General features: G+C 42.4%; 1 protein-coding gene and 1 long non-coding RNA gene across 3 annotated transcripts; one reads left to right on the top strand and one right to left on the bottom strand.

Moving 5' to 3' along the window:
• Positions 1-108: 108 nt before the first annotated feature.
• Positions 109-2,457, bottom strand: LOC123725477 (uncharacterized). Its single transcript, XR_006757982.2, has 2 exons — positions 2,278-2,457; positions 109-954 (listed from the first exon to the last, which is right to left on the bottom strand). It is a non-coding gene; the product is annotated as an uncharacterized LOC123725477 (long non-coding RNA).
• Positions 730-11,215, top strand: LOC106564804 (TNF receptor-associated factor 5). 2 transcript variants are annotated; one of them, XM_014131213.3, is made up of 10 exons: positions 730-956; positions 2,431-2,494; positions 2,810-2,911; positions 3,085-3,249; positions 5,827-5,904; positions 6,757-6,831; positions 8,136-8,228; positions 8,590-8,730; positions 9,228-9,399; positions 9,830-11,215. In XM_014131213.3, exons 1-10 carry the CDS (start codon positions 730-732, stop codon positions 10,429-10,431), a joined length of 1,719 nt encoding a protein of 572 aa, XP_013986688.2. In that variant the 3' UTR covers positions 10,432-11,215. The 2 variants fall into 2 exon arrangements, with proteins under 2 accessions (XP_013986688.2, XP_013986690.2); XM_014131215.3 differs by lacking the exon at positions 730-956 and adding an exon at positions 972-1,413.
• The last annotated feature ends 156 nt before the right edge of the window (positions 11,216-11,371 follow it).

Raw genomic sequence — 11,371 nt, 5'->3', positions numbered from 1 at the left:
GCTGTAGCTTCATTCACCTCAGTCGATCTACAAACATAGCCACTACACCTTAACTCACATCAACTCAGCATCGGAATTCAAAACTATAAATGTATATGTACAGAGGGATCTGTTGGCAGAAAAATTATTTTATTAACAAAAGGTCAACATATAAGTTTGCTTTACAGATTTGCTGCAGTTTTACAGCCAATTTCCTGCAAGTCTACACATTTTGGCATGACTTATGCCCTGCTTATATGATGAGTTAGAGTGACTACCAGAATTAATGAGGGCCCCTTGGAGGTCAGGACCCCTGGGCACATGCTTTGCGTAATTTACCAATCTATGTTTAACTGTCATGTTCTAATTTAGTGACTGCCAGTCAGTGACAATGTATTTGTATTCAAAAGAATGACCTCTGTGTTATCATATGTAGCTACGGCCCTGGTTATAAGTCCATGTGAATAAACTCCTTAAAAAGATAGGTTTGTTTTAAAATGTGGGGACTTTACTTATAAACCCCTCCCCCTATTTACTAAACACTTTAATGTACAAATGTTTGGCATATATCTCATTATGGAGTGCTTTGAATGGGTTTTTCTGAATGTCAAAGTCATGCAGGTATGCAGTCAATTGCAGGACTCCTGGAATTGGACCTTTTAATGTTAACAGACTCTTTGTAGATGTACATTTGCACAGGTCTGCAAACTGTCCAACATCTACCACACACCTGTCAGTCTACAGGTTGCCATGGCAACAAAGGAGAGTGACCCGAGTGGATCCGGAGGAATCTCCAGGCAGAATTCGGGAGTGGGGGGACAATGGGAATCGGACTTGACTGCGGTGCAGCACAGTTTGAAGTTTGTGAAGAACCTAGAAGAGCACTATGTTTGTCCCACCTGTAAAGGAGTAGTTCTCAACCCACACCAAACCGGCTGCGGACACATCTTCTGCTACCGCTGCATCCAAGGGCTCCTGTAAGAATAGTAGTGATAACAAAACAGCCATTTACTGCATGTTATGTGTTCATATACACAGTGAGACTTTTTGGGGGGGTATGACTTTGCGTCAATTCCATTTCAATTCCAGTCAATCTAGGAGTTGAATCGAAATTCTATTTGTTTTTTGAAAATGGTCCTTTCCCCTCTGAAGATTGTATTATTGTTTTTTAAGTTAATTTCCCAGAGCTGACTGAAATCGAACTGGAATCAGCCCTATGACAAATTACCAGCCCTCAATTGTGCAAATCTAACTGGTCTGGTGTCAGACCAGCACAATTTAAAGTGGAAGTTCATGATTTTACAATTCGAAGTGGTCTCGTGTGGCTCAGTTGGTAGAGCATCGCACTTCCAATGCGAAGGTTGTAGATTCAATTCCCATGGGGGAAATGTATGCAGTCGTTCTGGATAACAGTGTCTACTAAATTACTTAAATGTAAGGTAGGTGGTTCCTCACCCTGAAATTAGTCCATGGGCCAGGATAAATAAATCCGTGGTTTGGTTCTTCTTTAAACAGCTACTGCAAACTTCAGCTAACTTTAGCCACCACAAGATTGGAAATGGAAACTGAGCGGTTTTTTTTTCACCATCAACATCAAACCAAATATGGAGTTGATTTGTAGTTGATTCCAGGTGATTCAGCCTTTAAATATCAATATATTTTAAATGCTCAAGTTAGCTGAAGTTTGCAGTGGCCGTTTGATCTGCACTCGGGGCAGGGGTATAGAAGAAGCCCATGCAGTCCATGTCCAGGCAGTCGCACATGTCCTTGCCCAGGCAAGCAGACAGCTTTTGTACACTTTGCTCTTCGCCCCCATGGTTGATTTGATTATGATCTATTTTAGCCCACCATGGGCTAGTCTTCCAAGAGTCCTTAAAGCTACAATATGTAACTTTTTGGGCAATCTGACCAAATGTGAGATATAGATCTGTCATCCTCATTGAAAGCAAGTCTAATTAGCGGTAGATCTGTTATAAGTTTCGTTTCTGCATCTTTTACTTTCGGTTTTGTAGACCAGCAAACAGCTGAATATACAATATTTTTGGTTATCAAAAAGATAATTCACAGCGTTTTACATGGTACAATGATTCTCTACACTATACATAGTTCATTTTGTCAAACTGAAATTAGGTGAACTATGAGAACCAGGAAATGTAAAACATACAGAAATGTGGAAAAACGACAAAAGCAAAGTTAAAAACAAAACAGATCCACATTCCTATTACGAGTTACACCTGCCAAGAGGCATGTGCACATCATCATTTCAATACAACTTTACATATTACAATAATCTCTTACCGATTCGAATTGTTCAAGAGGCTTTGTGAGTTAATCAAGTTGTACAATTCTGAATTGACTCTTTTAGCCCATTGAGCTAAAGGGCTGTTAGTTGATACTGTAGGTAGCGTATGTCAGCAATCATATTGAAATGCGATGCTCTCTTTTGTGCAGGGAAAAATCCCCAGCCACCACCCCGACATGTCCTTTGGACAGAGGTTTGATCAAATCTGATGAGGTGAGATTAAGAAACCAATGGTTGATTTGGAAAATAAAAAACGAAATATATGAAGAAATACTTTAGGCGTACTTTATTCAGAATTACTTTTGCAGAGTACGTTTTTACTGCTAATACAACTGATGTCTACAATGTATTTTCATTAGTACACAAAAATATTTTTGGGTTTTACTTGTCATGAAACTTTAAGGCACCCAACCTACTTCATTTGTAAGACAAAAACGACTGTATTAAAAGTCTGACAGAAATGAAACATGAATCATGAGCTTCTTGGAATGTAAAACAATGCTACACAATAGTTACCATTTCCTGCAGGTTTTCCAAGACAACTGCTGCAAAAGGGAGATATCAAATTTAGAAGTCTACTGCACAAACTCCCCCAACTGCTCCCACAGAATGACATTATGTCGGTTGCAGGTAAATCCCACAAGACACCACAAGTACCCAATGTTACCCATTGCTGTAGTAAATGCAAGAGAAACGCCAGATAAAACAGGACTGTAATGTATTTCATTAACAAATGCTCAGACAGCAACGTGATCAAACATTTGATACGTGACAGGCTCTCCCCTTCACTCTCTTTTTCTCAGGATCATCTACAGGCATGTCAGTTTGAGTCATTGCGGTGTTCCAATGCAGGCTGCAGTGAGATCTTGCTACGCAAGGATTTGCAGGAGCACCTCAGAATCAGCTGCTCCTATCGTATGGAGCCCTGTCACTACTGCAAGCATCCTTACACATGCTGCCAACTCGAGGTGAATGCCAGAGAAATTGACTGTTTTATAACATAGTCTGTTTTAAATTGATCTTAAATTTGTTTTCTCTTGCAGAGGTCAGGGTTTAAGTTTTATGATATGAGGACCTTCGATTTGCCATTGTAGCCGGTGGTTTATTTGGGATCTTCTAAAATGGTTGAACTGTCCTCAGGCTCAACATAGTATTTTTACTCTGTTACGAAAAACACAACTAGCCTACTGATTTTGCTGCACCCGCAATGTCTAGGGGTATTAGGCCTAGTTAGGTGGTGTGATTTAAGATGTGCATATACAGTATGTGAGAAATCACTGTATGCACCTAGGTGTTGAATGCATGGATCCGGGACACTGCTACATTAACTTACAGTGAGGGAAGAAAATATTTGATCCAAAGCTGATTTTGTACGTTTGCCCACTGACAAAGAAATGATCAGTCTATAATTTTAATGGTAGGTTTATTTGAACAGTGAGAGACAGAATAACAACAACAAAAATCCAGAAAAGCGCATGTCAAAAATTTTATAAAATGATTTGCATTTTAATGAGGGAAATAAGTATTTGACCCCTCTGCAAAACATGACTTAGTACTTGGTGGCAAAACCCTTGTTGGCAATGACAGAGGTCAGACGTTTCTTGTAGCTGGCCACCAGGTTTGCACACATCTCAGGAGGGATTTTGTCCCACTCCTCTTTGCAGATCTTCTCCAAGTCGTTAAGGTTTCGAGGCTGACGTTTGCCAACTCGAACCTTCAGCTCCCTCCACAGATTTTCTATGGGATTAAGGTCTGGAGACTGGCTAGGCCACTCCAGGACCTTAATGTGCTTCTTCTTGAGCCACTCCTTTGTTGCCTTGGCTGTGTGTTTTGGGTCATTGTCATGCTGGAATACCCATCCACGACCCATTTTCAATGCCCTGGCTGAGGGAAGGAGGTTCTCACCCAAGATTTGACGGTACATGGCCCCGTCCATCGTCCCTTTGATGCGGTGAAGTTGTCCTGTCCCCTTAGCAGAAAGACACCCCCAAAGCATAATGTTCCCACCTCCATGTTTGACGGTGGGGATGGTGTTCTTGGGGTCATAGGCAGCATTCCTCCTCCTCCAAACACGGCGAGTTGAGTTGATGCCAAAGAGCTCCATTTTGGTCTCATCTGACCACAAAGCTTTCACCCAGTTGTCCTCTGAATCATTCAGATGTTCATTGGCAAACTTCAGACGGGCATGTATATGTGCTTTCTTGAGCAGGGGGACCTTGCGGGCGCTGCAGGATTTCAGTCCTTCACGGCGTAGTGTGTTACCAATTGTTTTCTTGGTGACTATGGTCCCAGCTGCCTTGAGATCATTGACAAGATCCTCCCGTGTAGTTCTGTGCTGATTCCTCACCGTTCTCATGATCATTGCAACTCCACGAGGTGAGATCTTGCATGGAGCCCCAGGCCGAGGGAGATTGACAGTTCTTTTGCGTTTCTTCCATTTGCGAATAATCGCACCAACTGTTGTCACCTTCTCACCAAGCTGCTTGGTGATGGTCTTGTAGCCCATTCCAGCCTTGTGTAGGTCTACAATCTTGTCCCTGACATCCTTGGAGAGCTCTTTGGTCTTGGCCATGGTGGAGAGTTTGGAATCTGATTGATTGATTGCTTCTGTGGACAGGTGTCTTTTATACAGGTAACAAGCTAAAATTAGGAGCACTCCCTTTAAGAGTGTGGGAGCCAGAAATCTTAATGATTGAGAGGGGGTCAAATACTTATTTCCCTCATTAAAATGCAAATCAATTTATAACATTTTTGACATGCGTTTTTCAGGATTTTTTTGTTATTATGTCTCTCACTGTTCAAATAAACATACCATTAAAATTATAGACTGATAATTTGTTTGTCAGTGGGCAAACGTACAAAATCAGCAGGGGATCAAATACTTTTTCCCCTCACTGTAGGTCTAAGGCCAGCTCCAGCTTGACCTCTTGGTCAGCCAGTCCAAGGAATTATTATTTGTTCAGATGATGACAAATTAAATATGTACAAAAGCCAAACCACAAACAAACAAAAGGGTGGCCGGGGGGCTTCTGGCCTCCTCTCTTTCTCCCGGACTCTCTTTCTCTCGGACTGACAATCACTTTAATTGGCTGCACCTGATGTGTTTATCAAGGCTTAGCTCACCGCCTAGACCCGGTTGCTGCCACCTGGGAATGGAGTGTGGAAGTGTATCCTGGAAATGTGTTTCCTAACTCTGTGCTAACTCTATGCTACCCCCCATATCACAAGTCATATTAAGGAAGTGGATTGTCCTTCAACTGTGTTCCCCCTCTAACCCTTGCACTACATTTAGTCAAAGATTATTTTTACATAGTCTGGGAATTACATACAGTAATTCTCCCAACAGATGGCGCAATTGACTTGAATAGATGTTTGAATTCCTCACCCTTACTGCAGTCTCTTAACAGTTCACAAAACTACAATAAGTGCCTTTGACAACACTTGAATGAAGCTCTTTTCAGTCTATTATGATAAGATACTGTAAGTCATGAAGAAGGAAAATCCTCCTTAATAATCACTTATTATTTCTGTTCGGACACCACCAGGAACATGAGAGGTATACATGCCCAGAGGTTGAAATCAAGTGCCCCAACAAATGCTCCCAGATGATTAAAAGATGCATGGTAAATATTCAGATATTACCAAAATATTTGTTTTATTTGCTAAATGTGTTGTTTGAAGATACTAATTTATTGTTTGAAGAAAGATTTTCTATATTCCTTGACATTTTGCAACAACCACATACACTGATTGTACAAAACATAAAGGACACCTGCTCTTTCCATGACAGACTGACCAGGTGAATCCAGGTGAAAGCTATGATCCTTTATTGATGTCACTTGTTAAATCCACTTCAATCAGTGTAGATGAAAGAGAGGAGACAGGTTAAAGAAGGATTTTTAAGACATAGATTGTGCATGTGTGCCATTCGGATGGTGAATGGGCAAGACAGAATATGTAAGTGCCTTTGAACGGGGTATGGTAGTAGGTGCCAGGCACACCGGTTTGAGTGTGTCAAGAACTGCAATGCTGCTGGGTTTTTCACGCTCAACAGTTTGTGTGTATCAAGAATGGTCCACCACCCAAAGGACATCCAGCCAACCTGACACAACTGTGGGAAGCATTGGAGTCAGCATAGGCCAGCATCCCTGTGGAACACATTCAACACCATGTGGAGCCCCGACGAATTGAGTGCAAAAGTTGCACCCCACAACTCAACAATAGAAAGGTGGTCCTAATGTTTTGTACACTCAGTGTATAATACACTGTACAGGAGTTTGTAGAACTGTATGAGTGTGTAGAACTAATTTGGTTCCTGTTTCTACCTCTCACCCAAACTCCCTTCTCTCTCATGTATCCTTCTCCGTCTGACTTCTCTTCTCCCCTCTCCTTTTCACCATTTTATACCCTCCCCTCACTTTCCCTCTCTGACTAACACCTCTTTGCTTGTAATGTACTCTCTCTCTATCACACAGCTTGAAGACCATGCTGACCAGTGTCCTGAGGTGCAGACGGACTGTGTTTATAAGAAATATGGCTGCTCTGTCCGGGTTGGTGGACATATTCTCCCACTCTCTGTGCTTTGGAATCCAATTCTACGCCCAAGGAAATCTAGTTTTAGTCAGACAATCTCAAAGTCGCAATGATTGCACTATCTCATAGAGTCAAAGTCCTTATGCGACCCTCTTGGATGGGTAGTGTCTGACACAGATGTCGTGTGGTGATAAAACAATGGCCTTGTAACAATTTACTACAATAAGAACTGTCTATACGTTCTCAAGAATGTCTGTATGAAAGCGTCAGAATGAACAAAAATATAAACGCATCAACAATTTGAATGATTTTACTGAGTTACAGCTCATATAAGGAAATCAATCAATTGAAATAAATGAATTAGGCCCTAATCTAAGGATTTCACATGACTGGGCAGGGGAGCAGACATGGGTGGGCATGGGAGGTCATAGGCCCACCCACTTGGGACCCAGGCCTAGCCAATCAGAATGAGTTTATCCCCACAAAAGAGCTTTATTAAAGATAGAAATATTCCTCAGTTCCATCAGCTGTCCGGGTGGCTGGTCTCAGACAATTCCGCATGTAAAGAAGCTGGATGTGGAAGTCCTGTGCTGGCATGGTTACACATGGTCTGAGGTTCTGAGGCCGGTTGGACGTACTGCCAAATTCTCTAAAACAACGTTGAAGGTGGCTTATGGTAGATAAATTAACAATAAATTCTCTGGCAATAGTTCTGGTGGACATTCCTGCAGTCAGCATGCCAATTGCACTCTCCTCCAAAACTTGAGACATCTGTGGCATTGTGTTGTGTGACAAAACTGCACATTTTAGAGTGGCATTTTTATTGTCCCCCGCACAAGGTGCACCTGTGTAATGATCATACTGTTTAATCAACTTCTTGATATGCCACACCTGAATGGAGGTGGATAGATTATTTTGGCAAAAGAGAAATGCTCACTAACAAGGATGTAAAGAAATGTTTACACAACATTTGAGAGAAATAAGCTTTTTGAGCGTATGGAACATTTCTGGGCTCTTTTATTTCAGCTCATGAAACATGAGAACACACTTTACATGTTGCGTTTATATTTTTGTTCAGTAATAGTGATGGGTGTTTTATATGAACTAGTCCTATACATTACAACCAAAAGAAAACAGATATGAATTTGTCTTGGTTCAACAACAGCCTTACCCATCGGGACAAGTTAATGTCAAAACAGTATCTATAATGAGTGTTATAATTTGTATGTCATTGTTTGGCATGTCATTCTTAAACATGTCTAGACATGATAGGCAGTTCTATTGCCATACAACTAATTGTTATTTCTCTCTGTGTGGACAGGAGAGGAGAGCCCAAGTTCAAGTTCACGAGAAAACCGCTCTCAATCACCACATCCTCCTGGTTCTGGGGAGCAACACCAAGCTGGAGACACTGGTAGGACCAATTACTACTCAAAACATTTCTGTTTATGGACCAGGGTGCATTCAGAATGAAGAAAGCGTAGCAAATGTTTAGTTGGTGCTGTTTTGAACGAGCAAGATAATAACAGTCATCATAAGGACAATGCATGGTCACAAAACATTGAAAAGGGCCAAATCCTAACTTGAGATTTGCACACGGAACACACACTTATGTCCTTTCCTTTGGAGACTTGCGCCAACATGAGTTTCTTGCACACATCTCAAGTTAGGATTCAGCCCTTATAGTGCCTAGATCAGTGTGCCAAAGGGCAAGTTGTACCTAGAACCAGTGCGGTGGCAACGGTTTAATTTTGACCATTCCTCTGACCTGCCAGATGGAAATCCTCCAGCAGGAGGTGCTGCTGAGGCACAAGGAGCTCCAGGAGAGGAGCCGCCAGGTCAGCGGTCTGGAGGAGGTGGTCCGCCCACTGGCCCAGCAGGTCAGCCGATGTGACAACACCCTGTCTGCAGTACAGGTAAGAAGCAGGACAGGTAAGAAGCAGTACTGTAGCATGTAACCAATACAACACCCAGAGGTCTGGCTGGTCTAGCGGTAATGCTGCAGAATCCAGCACGTCTACAGTGTAGGTATGAATCTGACCTACTGCCCTTTGACACAACCTCTCTCCATCTTTCCCCATCTTCTCTCTGTTCAATAAAATCTGAAAATACTTTAAAAATGTTTATGGAACACTGCAGGTAAGAAACACTGCTGTTACTGCATATGAAACCAAAGCAGGAATAATTAATTCACACAACACTGCACTTAATAGAATCCATTGGTCATAGGAATCAAAACATTAAGATTCTCATAAGAGGAGAGACTACCTTGATTGTGTTTATTAAGGCATGCAACAGAAAACGTTTTAAAACATTAAACATTCTGTTTGGTGACTAATGATTATGAACGCTACCCAGGTAAATAGCAGTACTGCAAATAAAGTGTTACGGTTTTCTGGACGTCCCTGTACAGAGGTCTCTGGAGGACCAGAGGGACCACATCTCCAGCGTCCAGCTCCAGCTCGAGGAGCTGTCCAGCGTGTTTGGCCCTGGTGTGGCCCGGGAGGAACTGGGCCAAATCAGAGCGTCCCTGGATGCCCTCAGACAGCAGGTGTCCGTCACGGAGGGGCTCAAAGACCACCTGGGTGAGTGGAGGGGGACCTAAATGGTCTGAGTGAACTAAAGGTGGATTGGAGATCATTATAATGGCTTCCACTGAAAGTAAGCCCGTGATGTGTGAAAAGTGGGTCTTGTGAAATGTAACTGCCACTGGGTTATTTGAATTATGGTAAAACTGCCTCTGTCTTTGGCAGCATATTCCACAGAATTCAAGTAACCCAGTAGTTACCAATCCCAGGTTACTGGAAAGATGCTAGACTTTTAGGGCAATAAGCTAAAGTCTCCCAAGGCTTGTAACAGATTATGGAAAGACTCAAGACTGTGTTAGGCCAATGATCTTAAGTCTCTAAGGCTTGTAAGTGATTATGAGCAAATAATTAACATTGTACTGACATTTTCAATCACCAGTAGATTAATTAAAGTATACAAAATTCCATCGCCCATCTTTCCCCCCAGGGGAGTTGAAGGAGACCTACATGCGCCACTCGCGCCTCCTCAGCATCCACACAGCGCAGCTGGAGTGCAACGAGGAGCACTTCAGAGAGCTCGAGTCCACCTCATACGACGGCAAGCTCATCTGGAAGCTCCGAGACTATCGCAAGAGGAAGGAGGCCGGGGCACGAGGCCAGGGACCGTGCCTGAGCAGCGCGCCCTTCCACACGGGCCGCAGCGGCTACAAAATGGCCGCCAGGGCCTACCTGAACGGCGACGGGGCAGGCCGGGACACCCACCTGTCTCTCTACGTGGTCCTCATGAGGGGCGACTTCGACCCCCTCCTGCCCTGGCCTTTCAGACAGCCTGTGTCATTGTCAGTGCTGGATCAGAGCGGCACCAACAACCACCTAACTATGAGTTTCAAACCCGACCCGGAAAACACTAGCTTCCACCGGCCCGGCTCGGCCGCTGCAACCGCCAGCGCCCCCACCAACGTGGCCTCTGGTTTCCAGTGCTTTGCCTCGCATGCCCAGCTGGAGACGCCCAAGAACGCCATCTACGTGAGAGACGATACGCTCTTTGTTAAGGTCAAAGTGGACACGAGCGGTTTGGAGGACTTGTAGAGGGGCCGTAAAGAACTGGTTCGAGATCATTTAAAAAACAGTTAGCTAATGTTACAAAGCTCAGTGCAGGCCAATGCCTCAGCTGTACTCCAAATTTAGACAAGTAAGCTTGCAGAAATAGTGTCAGCACGTCCATGCATTTCCCCCCAGATACTTAAACAATGAAGCAATACAGAAATTGCAGTGAAGTATTTACATTTTGTACTGAGGATTCAAGTGTTAATGTTGCCCACAGATATTATATTGAATAATATTTTGGGGTTAAAGTCTTACAATCAGAGAGCACGCGATCTATTAATTGTTAATTAATGACAACTCAGGGATTTTAATGGACAGCTGTTAAAAAGTTATTAATGTAATTAAAATACACTTTATAATACCTTTACTGAATAAGCCAATATACAGTACATGTTGAACGTTTATTTAAATTCTTATACATTTTGAAATTGAAATGTTAAAAGTAAAAAAGAATGCTTATTCCTGAAAGTTATTGTAAAGTGTTACCATTGATGAATTAATTGTTACACGCGTTTTTCCTTACATTTTGTGGTACATGCATAACAACAATTATGTGCATCACATGTCATATCCAGTCAGTAAATATGTAGACTGTGGTTGTGAGATAACATTACTTTTTGGTGGGGAACAATCTTTAGCGACATTTTCCTACGTACTGTATCTTATGACTGTACTGTATGTGTTAACCTTAAAGCAACATTATGTGAGCTTTCATGTAAAAACATTATGGGATACCAATGCATAATAAAGGATACTTCAGATACAAGTATGCATTATACATTTCTATGGGAATGCAGTGGTCTTTTGGGTAAATACTGAAATACCAAGACTGGGATTCAATCCGAGGCACGTTATAGGGCAGCGCACTAAGCGAAAAAAAAATCATGTGATCTATGCAAAAGAAATTGCCTTTATATGGTGC

The sequence above is a fragment of the Salmo salar genome, chromosome 12 (assembly GCF_965601325.2).
Source record: "Salmo salar chromosome 12, fSalSal1, whole genome shotgun sequence".
NCBI lineage: Eukaryota > Metazoa > Chordata > Actinopteri > Salmoniformes > Salmonidae > Salmo > Salmo salar.
The sequence above is the reverse complement of the archived record's forward strand: the minus strand, read 5'-3'. Positions and strand labels throughout refer to the sequence as shown.